The following is a 15,306-nucleotide window of genomic DNA, read 5'->3' as shown; positions in this document are numbered from 1 at the left end:
AGCACGGCACGACCCGAGCTGCTCAGCAGAGGAACAGGGATGTTCTCCACCTCTGACCTCTGAAATCCTCCACATCTGACACCCTCGCCTGTCTCATTTCCAGCAAGAGCTGACAGATTGAGGAATTACAGAGTATCCTGAGCTGGAAGGGACCCTCAGGGATCACCCAGCCAAGCCTGGCCCTGCACAGACATCCAACAATCCCACTCTGGGCATCCCTGAGAGCCTTGTCCCAAGGCTCCTGGAGCTCTGGCAGCCCTGGGGCTGTGCCCATTCCCTGGACAGCTGTACCCTTGATAACTGTACAGAGCTGTGTGCTCAGGATGTTCAGAGGCTGCTGCTGGCACCCAGGGAGCACTGAGACATTGCCTGGGTTAAACAGGACTGTGAGAGGCTGGAAAGCCTTGACCTGAGGTCTCCAGGAATCCTGGATCAGGCTTTTCCTGGTGGTTCTCTGTGGGTTCATACCCTGCAGTCCCTTCTGTGCCCAGTGCTCCCAGTAAGCCCAGCAGAACATTCTCACCCACTGAGATGGAATGGATGATTTTATCAGTGGTTCTCAAGAAGACAACTCAATATTGATGGATCTGTGCCTTTCTAGAGTGCATCCTGAACCACCTGCAGTAGGTGTCACCTTGAAGAAGGAGCCTGTCACAGGTGAGCACCAGGTGAGTGGGCACAGCACAGTTTCACATTGCAGGCCAAAGAAGCAGAGAGGCTTTTGAACAGAATAGCAATGCCTACAGGTGCTGGTAAGAAATCAATAAGAATTGATTTATTTTTGGAAGCCTGGTAGGTGCCACTCTGTCTCCCAAGTGCATAAATATCATCAAAACCTAGCCATGGGCAAGTGAAACAAGACAAGAATTTGTAGCCCAGAGGAAAGCCACCATGAATAGATTGTTTGGAGGCTGATAAGATCCATGCTGCTCCAAAATGGAGTTCCACCTCACAACAAGGCTGTCTTTGTTGTGGAAGAGTCAGGTTGTGAGAGTCCTGGCATGCCAAATACCTGTAATGGCCTCCCCTGCCAATTGTCTTTAAATACTGTGATCTTTCACACAGGAGCAAAGCCTGAAAGAAATCTCTCTAGCAAAAACATCATTTGTTCATTCTCTATGGGACAGTGGAGCAACAAGCCTCCCCTCAGTCCTGTCACTCCTTCTCTCCCCTGCAGATTTCAAGCAGAGATGTGTTCGAACAAGGATGGGTAATTTTGCTCTGTGAGGATGCAGGAAGAAGTGCAGAGCTATCTCCAGATCAGAGCAGTTCCTGAGCCTGCTGGAGAAATGGCAGATGGCCAGAGATAGCACAAACCACTGCTCTCCCAGATTACAATGAGGAGAGCTGAACCTTCCAGGCACAAGCTTCCAGGACAGCAAATTGTGCACAGAAAGGTGAGAAACACGAGGAGCCTGGCAGGGAGGCTGGGGAGGCTCCTGGAGCCCTCCTTCCCACAGCCACCTCCAGCACCAATGGCCCTGCTCTGCCCACACTCCATACTGGGGGATAACCAAGGTAAAAAATGCATCTTTTCTGTTTCTCTGCATTTTTAAGCTTTGCTTTGGGGAAAAATTTCTGGCCAGCAGGCAGTTCCAGCCATGCCTGCAGTCTGGTGTAGGCTGCTGTGTCATTTCCTGGGAATCTTTTACTGCCAGCACCCATCAAATACAAGCAGACCTTTCAAGGAAGTAGCTGTGCCACAAAACTCCTCTGCTATTTTTTGTTTCACTGGGTCTGTGCCTGTACAGCAGAGCAGGCTGTGGGTGTTGGTGCTTCACCAAGATTTTCAGGATGTGCCTTCACGCTACCAGAAGCTAAGTAATAAAGATCTCAGAACCATTCATTTTGCAAATATGAACGCTCAATTCTTGAGCTATTCTCAGAATTCAGGGTTCATTTTGCGGGGGTTGAAGCACAAGTTTTGGCACCACAGAGCCAGACACAGGCATTTGGGATACTACACAGAGTAAAACCCAGAATCTCACCTATAAAACTCCTCCTACAGTAGCATTAAATTAAAGAAGGGTTAGGCTTTTGTTTGGGGTGGAAATGGCTTTTCTTCAATACAATCTGCCTGGCTCCAGCATAACTGGAGATGTCTCAGAGCCTACAGGTAATTACCACAACAAAAATAGCATCCACAAATTAACTGCTGCTCCCAACTTCCTTCTCCTATTTGCCTCTAAGTCACACTCACATGATGCTGGAATCAGGAATTGCATAGGAGGAGGTAAAGGAGAGCTGAGGAAGCAAGGACTGACTTCCCTGAGAGATGGGATCAGCAGAACTCGTGCAGGGAGAGCCCTGCTGGGCTGTGGGGAGCACACAGGCTGCCCTGGCTATCCCAGCTGCTGGAATGGAGCCACAGCCCCGCTGGGACAGCCTGGGAATGCCTGGCCCGCAGGGAGCAGGGCTTAGAGCAGGCTCCTGTGCCCGGCCCAGCTGCCACTGGAGATTGGACACCCGGCCAAGGCAGCAAATCCCGGGGTTCAGTGCCGGGGATCCCCAGGAGTGCTGGCTGCGGGAGCTGCTGGGGCCCTGCCTTCCCCAGCACCGCCTCGGCAGCAGCAGCTCTCGGTCCCAAAGGATGGGGTGGGTGGCAATGCTGCCATGCTGAGCCCAAACCCGAGTGACAGTGGCACACCGAGTGACAAGAGCTCAGCCTTTCCCTCCTCGCAGGGGCGGCTCTCACACAAAGAGCAACGTTTGAACAGCAGGGTTGAAAATGATCCCTTTTCAGCTGAGTGAGACATTCATGTCTGAACCTGACAAGACTCCTGCTCACCCACACAGCAGCAGGCAGCTTGTTACCAGCAGTACCGTTTGACTCCCCAGATAAAACACTTGTTTGATTTTTTTTCCCCCTTTCTTACAGCTGCAAAGAGTAACATTTAGACAAATGCTTGACAAGCAGACGGTCCAACAACCTGCCAAGGTGCCTGCTCGTGTGCTGTGAACGATGGCAGCACCACGCAGGGCACCCAGCCCGGGCGGGCACGGGGACAGCGGGCACTCACCTTGCGCCCGGCCTCGTTGTTGTGCAGGTTCATGAGCGTCCTGGCGTTCTGCTTGATCTCCCGGGCGTCCACGAAGACCTTGGCGAAGCCGATGCCGTAGCGGATGTCGGCGGAGCAGCCGCCCCATTTCCAGCCCTCCTCCTTGTGGTACTGGCCCTGCTTCTCCTTGTCGCAGCCGCAGTCGCTGAGGTTGCCCTGCGTGCAGGCCGCCGTGATGGCGTGCGCCACGCCGGCCGCGATGATGGCGTAGGTGAAGGCGGCCTCCCTGCTCCCTGCAAGGCAGAACGGCCGTGAGCGGCGGGCAGGGGCACGGCGGGGGAGCGGCAGGGAACGGCAGGGGATGGCAGGGAACAGCAGGGAAGGGCAGCAAACGGTGGGGGAACGGCAAGGCCTGCGGGCACACAGCACCCTGGACATGCTGGAAACTGCTCCATGAACATCAGGGCCTGTGGGCACACAGCACTGGAAACCTGCTCCATGAATGACTGTGGGCACACAGCACGGGAAACCTGCTCCATGAAGGGCAGTGCTGTGGGCACAAGGCACTGCCTGCTCCATGAACAACAGCGCTGTGGGCACACATCATCCTGGAAATGCTGGAAACCTGTTCTATGAATGGCAAGGCCTGTGGGCACACAGCACCCTGGAAATGCTGGAAACCTGCTCCATGAACAGCTGTGGGCACACAGCACTGGAAACCTGCTCCATGAACAGCAGTGCTGTGGGCACAGCACTGGAAACCTGCTCCATGAAGGGCAGTGCTGTGGGCACAAGGCACTGCCTGCTCCATGAACAGCAGGGCTGTGGGCACACATCACCCTGGAAATGCTGGAAACATCCATGAACAGCTGTGGCACACGGCACCCTGGAAATGCTGGAAACCTGCTCTGTGAATGGCTGTGGGCACATGGCACCCTGGAAATGCTGGAAACCTGCTCTATGAATGGCAGGGCCTGTTGGCAGGGCCCCACCGCACTGCCTGCTCCATGAACGGCTATGAGCACACAGCACTGGAAACCTGCTCCATGAACAGCAGTGCTGTGGGCACAGCACTGGAAACCTGCTCCATGAACAGCAGTGCTGCAGGCACACAGCACCCTGGAAATGCTGGAAACCTCCATGAACAGCTGTGGGCACACAGCACTGGAAACCTGCTCCATGAACAGCAGTGCTGCAGGCACACAGCACCCTGGAAATGCTGGAAACCTCCATGAACAGCTGTGGGCACACAGCACCCTGGAAATGCTGGAAACCTGCTCCGTGAACGGCTATGGGCACGCAGCACTGGAAACCTGCTCCATTATTGGCAGTGCTGTGGGCACACAGCTCCATGAACAGGGCTCTGGCCCCTGGGACTGACCTGCTGCGCGCTCATCCCTAAAGCCACGGCTCTCCATGAGGCATGGGGAGATCAAATGTTGTTCAGGCTGATGCCTTTGGAGTTTAGCTTTTTTATGTTTCAAATCCTGTACTGATCAATGTATAACTCTAAATGCCATACAGAGTGTTAGCTACTGTCTCCATATTTTGGTCAGACAAAAAATCTCTTTAAGCCTGAAACTCAAGGGCATCCTACAGCCTCAGAGCCCGAAAAGTATAAACAGAAATGAATGGGGAGGAGGAAACTGGGGGTAAATGACTTCAATATCTGCAGCTGTAATTGAAGAATTAACCCCTGATATATAAAAGGACCAAACTTATAATTGTCTGAAAAACTCATGACCACTGTCCATTCTTGGTGCAGTCTCTGGGAGGCCTCTGGCAGCCCAAGGAGTCTCTGTTAAAGACCTGCAATAAATACCCACTTTATTCTCTTTACCTTGCCTAGCCTCTGTTCTAGGGGCCACTCCAAGGCATCAAGCCAGCTTCATCTCTGTATTTCCAGATGCTATTAGAAGTAGGCAGACTAAACTTAAACCAAAAGGATGGGGTGGAAAATGTTTGAGCTCAAAAATAAAGAAAGAAAGGAAAACAAAATAGGTGGGCTTGGGGGGTTAAATTTTGAAAGCACCCATATTCAACCTTTTAAAAATTCAGCTCAGAAATAGGATTTTATTTAAAAATTTAATTCTACACTAAATTGTAATTTTACAGAATGACCACTTCTGTTTGACTTGCGTTTTGAAAACATTCTAACTCAACTGGGATGATTTTTTCACATGGTAGGTGTCAAACGTTTTCAACGCTGACGTCTATGCTGACTCAATGAAATTAGTCTTGGTTTAATTTCAAAATTTCTCATAAAATGAAGAAAAAATCCTGACCGGTTGTAGGCACTGTGACCAGAGCAAGGTGAAGTAACTGCCTCACCAGAGGCTGTGAGACAGAGGTTGGGTCAACATTACCTTGTGCAACAAGGCCATAATTACAGGCTTCTGCTTCCTGAGGGGGGGTTCTCACTTTAAGATTTAATTTCTCTTTTTCAAGTTTGGTTGCATGCTGGTGTATTTCCTACACGTGGACCCTATGGGATCTGTGAGGCTTTGGGGGCCAGTTCAGCTGAGAGAGCCCTTCACAGCCTGAGGAGGCTTGCAGAGGTTGCCCATGTATGTCAAACAGCCCTTAAAATTTTTTTGGATCTCCCAAACCAAGAACTTGTCCTACTGTTATTTCTCCAATGACAAAATGCACCCTTGTTCCATAGGATCAGAATCAGGCCCTTAATTAGGGGAGTGCAGATGGGAAGATCTGCTTCCCTTCTCCAAGTGCTCCTCAGCTGAGTCCTGGCAGACCTCAGCTGCTGGCAAGAGTCTGTTGCCCATGAAACAAGCCCATTTCTGCTGCTCCTTGCATTTCACCAAAAAAAAAAATTCATTTGGGAAAGAAACCTTACAATACTTCAGCCTTGGCTGCATCCCTTTTGTGTAATATGATCTGGATTTCTCTGCTTGTCTCTTTCAATGATAAATGTTCACTTCCTTATATCGAGGAAGTAAAATGGAAAACAAGATGACATTATCACAATCTGTTAATAGTCAACTTCGTGCCCTCTATTTGCAAAGGCAGTATTCCCTAATGCTGCAACGTGCTGCATTTATTAAGGAACTTAATAAATATTAAGGAACAGTCAATTATCTGACTTTCTCAAAGGATTCCTTGTTTCTCCTTACTTAAAAAAAACCCATAAAATTATTTGTTTTGACCATGGAAATTGGAGATGAAGCTTTCTAGAACTCTTGGCTTTTTATAAAAATCTGAATGTGGAAGAGAAATGCCAGGCTTTAGGTGTATTTGGAGTTGTGCTCCTCCTCCAGTTTACACTCATCAACACCCTCACTATTTTAAGCACAACACCATGAAAAAGGCACTGGTGGACAGTGTACAATAAGAAGTTCCACTTTATCTCTCAGAGGGCAGCACTGCATCACACCAGATTTCTGCTCCACAAAGCAGCACATGGGACACTGTCAAAGAAATATTTCTGAGTTGAATTTACATGTGGTTATTTTCTCCCTTTGATTTTGATCAGATTACTTTTGTTCAGCACAAGTTATTTTCAAGTTCTAGAACAAAAACCACTGGAAGACCACTTGAATCTGACATACTTAGCATTGTAGAGGCTGAGCACCTCTTTTGCTTTTTAGAGGGGAGAAAAATACAATGTAGAAAATACAAAATTAGTACAAGCAGAGTCAGGAACCATTGTCAAGCTTGATCATAAATTACATTACATGAATTATTTTATACGTTTGTCTTATTTGGGAGAAAATCTTAGCAGCTTTTAAAAACTCAAATTTTGGAGATTACAATGTAAACAAAGCAAGTGCCTAGAAGGATTGGCCCAAGTAGGAAGTGCCTTGGCACTCGTGCAGTGGTGATAAAGTGATGTGGGTTTGTCACGTCTGCATCCAACTGTTCCTGTTTTTCCATAAATGATTGACTTTTCAAGTCTCATTACCCTGGCCTGGCTCACAGAAATGCCAGCATGGGAGGGAAGCTCAGAGCAGCCTGAGTGTCTTCTGTGACAGTGCTTGAGGTGCCAGGGGTTTGTGCCCCAACAGGGTAACCTGAGCATGGGGGTGCTCCTGCCACTTTTAAGCAGAATTTCTACTCCTGTTCTTTGGATTGAAATTCCTGGAGGATCTGAGGGGGAAACGTGGCTTTACCAAGGTATGGCCAGGCAGCTGCTCCTACAGATGTTGGGCAAAGGTGGAGAGTCACCTGTCACAGAACCATGGAATCCCAAAGGATTTGGGTCAGAAGAGACCCTAAAGCTCCTCTCATTCCACCCCTGCCACGGGCAGGGCATTTCCAGCACTCCAGGGTGCTCCAGGCCCCGTCCAACCTGCCCTGGACGTGTACAAGAATTGCAAGCTCTCCTTTCAGCTCCCAAATCACACATTCTTCTCCTTATCTCAGACAAACCATGGTAAACACTCCAGAGCTCAACTCCAAGCACTGGAGACTCCAGAGAAGGATCTGGCAGCAGTCAGAGCTCACTCTGGCCATTCACAGGATGACCTGACAGGTTCCAGCCATGGCTCTGCTCCCTCAGCCTCACCTGGGGCTCTCCCCAGCCCCAGCCAGTGCCTCAGGGCTGTGGGACCTCAGGGGCTTCTCTCCAGGTGTTGGACAGAAACATCTTCCTGCTTTTCCTGTGTTTTTCTGGACTGCAGTGAGGTGTGCAGCACACTGCATCTCCATTTGCTCTGACGGCAGAGAGCTTGGCACTGATGGCTCCCAAAATTTCTGCAGCTCCACCTGCTGATGCAGATCCTCTCCCAAAGCACTGGGGTCCTGTCTGCAGCTTCTCTCCTCACACTGAGCACAGTTACACACACCCCATGCACGCCTCGGAGCCTTCATTCTGCAAACACTCACTGTGTGCCTCTGAGTTTGGATGTGTGTTTGCTAGGCTGGGTTTGGGCTGAGCAGCCTGTCTGCCAGCTGCACTGACTGCTATGCATTCTGCTTTTAATTTAGCTAACAACACTTGGGTTTCAGTTTAATCTTTACATTTGAAGACTTTGTAAAAACTTCATTGATGCAGATTAGAAATGGGAACTTATTTTTTAAAAGGAAACAAAGCCTGAGCCTGCAAAATGCAGAGTGGATTTACTTGCAGGAAGTCAGTAGGTGCTCAGCAGTTTGGGATCTAAGGGTGCTTCCAAACAGCCTGTCCTGCCCTATCAGTCCCCCTCATAAATTGACTAAGCTGTGAAATAAAAGAGAGACAAATTTCTGTTTATCTCACTGGAAAACATGGGTTGTATTTTCTGCTATTTAAAGCCAAAGGGTCAGAGAGGGAGTTATCTGCAGTGACATGCGCTGAAATATGATTGGGAAAATATAAAGATGGAAAACACAGCATACCTTGCCAATTATGTGCCACAGCAAACATTACTCCTCATCTCTCTATAGGGGCCATAATTCACAGCCTGGAAAAACGCAGAGCAGAACCCATCCCCTGCCTGCTTCGGGCTTTGCCTCCTCCTTCTTTGGTAGATACAAATGGTCTGCCAGGATTTCTTATTTTCATTTTTCTTTAATCTAGCACAAGTGATTAATAAGAATGGTAGCTTTAAAAAAAAAAATTCTCTTCCTAATTTTTTCTTCCCCTTCTCTTCAAAGTTTGGTGGGTTGGTGCCTTAAAATATTGTATTCAGTTGGAATGAAAAGGATGCTTCCCTATAAAACAGCACTGTGGCTTTACAAAGATTAGTACAGGTAAATAAAGTACAAAGGGTCTTTAAGAGGCATTCAAGACTCGGGGGGTTTATGCCCTGCCCATTTTCATGAGCTAAAGTTCCTTTCATCAACACATTAAACTCTTGAAGAGGAAACACTCCAGCTAGAGTGATTATTTCTGAAAATACCCCCTTGAAATTCATAAAGTTACTACTCAAGACACGTGTACTGCAAAACTCAGAGCCACTATTTTGGAGTTCAGATAAGTCTCCCCTTCTGAGGGGGCTGTGAGCCCCCAGACCCCAGCGCTCCTGGGGAACCCTGCCCTGCCACAGATCTCCCACTTCCCCAGCCAGATGCAATCTCTCTGTTCCTCTGGAACAAGTACTCACAAGACACATCTGAAGGCAGGTATGAAAACCTTGTGATGGGAATTCCAACTGCAGTGACCTTGGGGCAATGTTTTATCTTGCAGTGACAGTCCTTGCTGAGAAAGATTGACTTTTTGGCACAAAGCAGCTTTGGATGATCAGGCCATATTTCAGCCTGGCCTCTGTTTTGCCTGCAAATAACTGTTCTCCTGCAAGACACTGACAGTAAAAACTGGTTGTAGGGGCTGGAAACCTAGCACAGAAATTCAAACTCTGACCTCACCTGACTAGATAGAAAGACTCCAGTTAATTACATTTTTTTCTGTGCATCTTGAGGGCTTCCTAACAGCAGTGGTTGAGAAAACAGAGTACTTCTCAAACTTTCCTCTAAATATTGACCAAACCACATAGTGCAGCAGCACTCAGAACTTTGTTTCCCACAGAGCTGGGCAGGTGATCTTCCATGCAAAACAAAAACAAGAAGGATTTTCCTGACAGAGCTCCAGGAGCGTTTGGACACTACTCTCAAAGGGATTGTTGGGGTGTCTGTGCAGGGACTCCATGGTCCCTCAGGGTCCCTTCCAGCCCAGGAGGTTCTGGGATTCTGGGATTCCACCAGTGGTTGTTCACTTGGTCTGTTATTCTGGAATTCAAACAATCAGACTTTAAAGCCTGGCACGGGAAACTGCAGCAGTGTTTAAAATCAAAATGCTCCCTGAAATGACTGAAGATTAAATCTGTTCTTCAGCACACCTGTACTGGGATGTTTTCACAAGTGTTTGTCTATAACACAGTGACAATATGAAGATTTACTCATAACTTTCCTGTTAAATTTTGTGTTAAATCTGCCCAGCTGGAGAGGAAAATGTCCTAGATCTTCTTCTCTTTTCCATACCAGCAGGAGAGCTGGCAGCTCTGAACAGGTTAGGGAAGGCTTTGCCTTGTAGGACAGTTGCCATTTGCTTCAATAGGCAGGAGTGGGAATGTCCCTCTTCCCTTATGGTGTTTGAAGCCATAGAAGAAAAGTTGATTTTAGTACCTGGCAAATGAATGAGTGCTAATTCAGTGCAGTGCAGTGGACAGAGGAAAGGCAGCAGGCTCTCCTGGTTTAGTGTGTGCCTCAGGGCAGCCCGGGGTGATCCCTGAGCCGAAGGCATCAGCACACCGTGCAGAGCTGCCCTGCTGTGCTCATCAGCTTTGGGATCAGCCTGCCTATGGGGACTCTTCTTCTGATTTCAGCTTTCCTTATTCCCAAGGGTAATGTCAGGTGGGTGAAGTATCAATGGGATTGCACTGAAGCATTTTCCAGAGTAGAAGAGAGTGAGGAATTGATGCATTTTAGTGAGGCCAGGATGAAGAGCTGGCTGAAAGGTTTTGCTGAAATGCTCCTTGCAGACCACCACTCACACCTCAGAGCTCCCTCCATCCTCCCCCTGCTGGGTCCTTGCAGTCTTTGCAGGGCTCTTGTGCCTCTCTTCTCTCAGTTCTGTCCTGAGGGGTCTCCACTTGGCCATGTCCCTCTGCTTTGTACCACTTCACTTTCTTGTTTAACAGTGCCAGTGCTGCTCACTTGTGGCAAAAGGAGATGGCGTTTTTCCCCCTGTGATGCCAGTGTGGTGGTGTCCTCCAGATCCCATGAAATGTGGTTGTGCCCAAGGCAGTCCTTTGGGACACCAGCAGAGTCACTGCTGGCCACCTGCTCACGAGGTTGCACCCTCAGAACAGGCCCCTGAGGCACCTGATGGAAAGAAAGCCTTGGCCACAGCTCTCACTCTTCCCGTGATCCAGCAGAGCCCAAATCTGATTTTCAGACTCCATAAAAGGCATCTCAGATCCTCAGGCTTGAACCACGTTTCACCTGAAGACAGACAGGCAGGAGGGTTTGGGCCTCTCCTGCTTTGAAAACGTTGGTTTTGATTGTGGCCGTCCTCAGGAACAGAACTGCTGACCACTGTGGCAAATATATTTGGTTTTAAGTGTGTCCATAATTGCAGCGTTGCGTCATCTCCATGGTTATTTTAGAAATTCTCTCTGCCACTCTACATTATTAATAAGGTGTCTGTGGAATGGTCTAGAAAAATCGTCCCTGTGTTGGTCTGGGCTCCATTGCTCCCTCTGGGACCGGAGCAGAGCAGTCTGGTGGCACTTTGTGACTTCTCTGCGTGTCCTGGCACTGCTGTCCCCAGCTGGCACGGGGTCACATCCACAGGGTGTCAGGAGGGGACACAGAACACCTCTCTTTGGAAGGGCAAAGCAGATAAAATACCCAGGAAATGGAGAGTCAGCACTGGGCACTGGTGGGAGCTCACTGCCACCAGTGGGAAACTCAAGCCCATGAACATAAAAATACTCTAGGATGAATTGAAAGGGTTGCTCACTGTACCTCTACAGATAAACTCCACAAATAAACTATCACTTCACTGGATGATGGGTTGTATGTGAATTTTTAAAAATACTCACATGCTGCAGGTCAGAACAGGGAAATATTGTTTGATGCTTTCCTTCTAGAGAATTCCAAGTGTTTCAATAAGGTTAATATTCCTGTTGCCATTTTAAAGATTGGAAAAGAGAAACACAGAAGAGTGTGCCATGACCCTTAGCTACACAACAGCAGGGCCAGGAGGGGAATTGCCCTGAGTGGCAATAAGAGAATTTAAATAATTGCAGTATATTTGCACAACATTCATAGAATTCAGGGTAAGGCACTCAGACCTGATCTCCTGTTTGTGGGCACCAAATTTGACTTATGGCTTTATGGCACATGGGTTGCACCCTTTTTAACCAAGGAAAATATTATTTAACCTGGAACACACCCTGGCAGAGATCCTTGGGAAAGAGCAAGAGATGCCTTTTCCCCATAGCCATAGAAAGATGAGCTGTGTCAGATGTTCAGGGTTTCTATACCTGCTGAAGGGAAGAAGCAGAAGAACAAGGAGACCACCTGAACAGGAACACTTATAAATATTTTGTGGTGTTTGAGAGCCTAAGTAGTTTTATCCTTGAGACCACAGGAATGTCTGTGCAAAAGAAAAAATCACCTTTGGATTTCAACCCCCTGTGATTTTTTCCAAAGTCTACTTTAAAAATATCATGTGTCACCTGTTTAAATTTGAGGGGTTTGTTATTCTTTAAATTATTTTTATGGAGTTTTGTAATTTGGATGCCATTCAACTCTTGACTGTGTTCTGAAACCAAGGAAGAATTTGCCCTATCCATCTTAGCCTCATAATGGATAGATAGAACATATTAAGAGTTATCACCTCAAAGACAGATCAAAGTCTACTTCCTTTGATATTGACTTTCTTTAAAAGGGCCTAAATATAACCCGCTAGCTAAATAATTCAATTTTCGGAGGGAGGGAAGGAACTGAGAGCATGTTTACACAACAGACCACAACAACTCCGCAATTTTCTAATTTCTGGGAGAAGAAAACTCCTTCTCACATTTTCTGCTTAAGGAGATGTTACTCTTGCACTAAAAGAGCCCAAACCTGCCAGCCATCCAAATGGACTCCTCACTGACAGAAGTGGCAAACACTCGCCTGCATCGCTGACAGGAAGGGCTCAGCTCAAGGAAGAGAAACATGAGCGAACCTGGATAAACGCTCCATTTTCAGATTTCCCCAGCGTTGTGCAGGGAGCTTTTTCCCTTCTCTACCTGAGCCACTCTGATTATCAAAGGTTTTCAAAGGCAGGGTTTCCAAACTGAGACGAATTCTTCTCTTCCTGCTCTTTCCTTACCCAGGTTCTGGAGAGCACCTGCCAGTGTGCCCTGCTGTGGTGAAACACACACCCAGCGCTCTCAGGGGCTCCAGAGCCTCTGTGTTCCATGGCAGTGCCAGCAGTGAGGGCCTGGCACAGATCCTGCCCTGGGCCTGAGCAGTGCCTGGGGCCAGCCCATCCAGGGCTGCCCTGGCCCCTTTCTCTGGGCTGCCTGCTCTCCTCATGAAACACCCACATTTCCTACCATGCTAAGTATTGCTTGATGGTGTTTCTGGGTTTTTGCAACTTCATTTTACACGGGGAAGAGACTGGAAACCACGGATCCTTCTGGGCGTGGAATGCAGTGCTGTGAGCTTTCAGTGCTGTCTCTAAAAAAGACAAGCCTGTATTTGGAAAGCGCATTCCTTGGTCTTTGCATTTTAAGTGGAATCAAAGAAACGTTGGGTAAGTTTCACTACAGTGTTTTGCAGAATGGGGGCATGAGAGTTTTAATCTCAGCCCTATTTCTTCAGGTATTTACATTAGTTATTATTAATGCTGCTTTAGTTCAGAATTTGCATATATTTTGTGCTGCTGCAATAACTGAAAGCATGGAAAATGAGATCTTCTGTCAGTTGATTGGAGCAGCTTTTGTGAATGCCCTGACATCCCAAAGCAGAACACACCCACTCTTCCTCGTGGCACAGGGGCACAGCTGCTGTGCAAGGAGATTCTGTGTGCTGGGAATCTCTCACAGCGACACTGATGGCTGTGCCTGGATCCCACATCAGCCCAGTAACCCCACAGGTGTAGTTCCAGCTCTGCTCCGCACCCTGGCTCTCACTGCTGCCTTCAGCAAGAGCCAGTCCTCTTTTCTCCCATCCCTAAGAACATGAGTCGGCTCCTGTGCACACATGGGAAGCTTTTTGGGGAGGATTTCTGAGAGCAGGGCTGTGAAATAGCGCCCAGGTGGGAGCTGGCACACATGGGAGTGAAGCACAGGCAGGTGCCCTGCCGGGAGGGAGCAGGTCAGCAGTGCCAGCAGAGCGCCCAGGTGCGCACAGTGCCCGCGGTGCCCGCAGTGCCACCCCCGGTGCCCGTGCCGCCATCCCGTGCCCTCGGGCGGGCGGGGCAGAGCCGAGAGCACGTACCCACTTTGAGCTCCTTGCCGAAGACCGTCCGCTCGCCCAGGGCCGAGCAGTTCCAGCGCCCGTTGCGGAACTGGAACTGGCACTCGTTGATGCCCATCTGGGACCCTTCCCCGATGACAATGATCGCGTCGGGCCTGCTCTGGCAGATCGCCCGCTGCCGGGGGGCGAGCCCCGGGATCTTGTTGCAGATGATGCTGGCTCCCAGGGCCACCACAGAGGAGAAGCCCCTGCAACGACAAGACGGCGGCGGAGGCTGAGGGCAGGCGGGTCCGGGGGCAGAGCGGCACCGCTGCCTCCCCGTGCCCCGGGGAGCGCCCGCCTTTGCCCGCGCTGCCCTCTCCCCGTCCCTCTCTCCGAGCCGGGGCACAGACGGGCAGAGCGCACTGCTCTTGCCAAACCAGGAGCAAACTTCCTCCTGCCAGAATTAAAGCGCGGGCAGCGGCATTGTGTGCCCGGGCCGCGCACTGGCGGCGGGCTGGGAGGGTTTTCCCAAAGCTGCCGAGCAGTTGGAGGAGAGAGGGAGAGAAGGAGACAGAGAGGGAAGGAAGGGAGGGGGACAAGCCACGCTGCCTGCCCCGGGGCCGCCTCCTCCCGCACGCAGCGCACCTGGCCGGGGATGCTGCGGGTCCGGAGCGCCGCCGCCCTCCCTGCGCCCCTCCCGGGCCGGCGGCGATGTCCCCCCGGGCGGAGCGGCCGAGGGATGTCCCTGCCGGAGGCGCGGGCAGGTACCGGCCAGGGAGCGCCCCGCACCGGGCTGGGGCAGGGCCGGCTGCCCGGGAATCGCCCCGGCGTCCCTTCCCGGCACGGACCCAGCCCCTCGCAGCCCCGCACATCGCCCCCCGGGAGGGTCGCTCCGAGGCGCGCTTTACCTGTCCTTAGAGAAATAATCGTGATCTCCACCATCATCACTTTTTTTTTTTTTTTTTTTTTTTTTTTGAGACTTCTCGAGTTAAATAGTAACAGGTCTGGGCAGGTTGGGCTGAGCGCGAAAGAGAGCGCGATTGTTATAAGGGAAAGAAAAAAAAAAAGTTACTTACCCAATCTTGATATACACAATCCCCAGACTCAGGAAGATGTGGAAGATCCAGCGCCTTGTTTTCCTGTTCATATTCCTTGCTTGCCGTGGCTCAGACCAACACGCGAAACGATGCCCGGCGCGCCCGGGGCCGGGGCCGCTCCGTCGCTGGCGCTCACGGCCGCCCGGCCGAGCGGGGCAGCCCCCGCCGCGCCCCGCAGCGCCCGCGGCTCCGCGCCGAGCCCCGGCCGGCGGCTCTGGGCATGGCCCCGCTGCGGGCGCTGTCCGGGAGCGCGGGGCCGGGCGGGCTGCGGGCTGCTGCGAGCCGCGTGCCCACCTTCGGTGTGAATTGGCTCTCTCTCTTCTTCACACAACACCCCCCCCCCCTTTTTTTTTTTTTTCCTCTCTTTCTCTCTTTTT

The 15,306-nt window shown here is 50.2% G+C and overlaps 1 protein-coding gene across 1 annotated transcript in view; it reads right to left on the bottom strand.

Moving 5' to 3' along the window:
* Positions 1 to 15,074, bottom strand: part of WNT7A (Wnt family member 7A) — a 34,844-nt gene extending 19,770 nt beyond the window's left edge. Inside the window, exons 1-3 of the mRNA XM_058032181.1 lie at positions 14,909 to 15,074; positions 13,872 to 14,098; positions 3,021 to 3,292 (exon numbers count right to left, since the gene is read on the bottom strand). Coding sequence (XP_057888164.1) covers positions 3,021 to 3,292; positions 13,872 to 14,098; positions 14,909 to 14,979 — 570 coding nt within the window. The 5' untranslated portion in view covers positions 14,980 to 15,074. The remainder of the gene's footprint in view (positions 1 to 3,020; positions 3,293 to 13,871; positions 14,099 to 14,908) is intronic.
* Positions 15,075 to 15,306: the final 232 nt, after the last annotated feature.

This window comes from Melospiza georgiana, chromosome 11, assembly GCF_028018845.1.
Source record: "Melospiza georgiana isolate bMelGeo1 chromosome 11, bMelGeo1.pri, whole genome shotgun sequence".
NCBI classification, from domain to species: Eukaryota; Metazoa; Chordata; class Aves; order Passeriformes; family Passerellidae; genus Melospiza; species Melospiza georgiana.
This window is presented reverse-complemented; position numbering and strand designations above follow the sequence as displayed.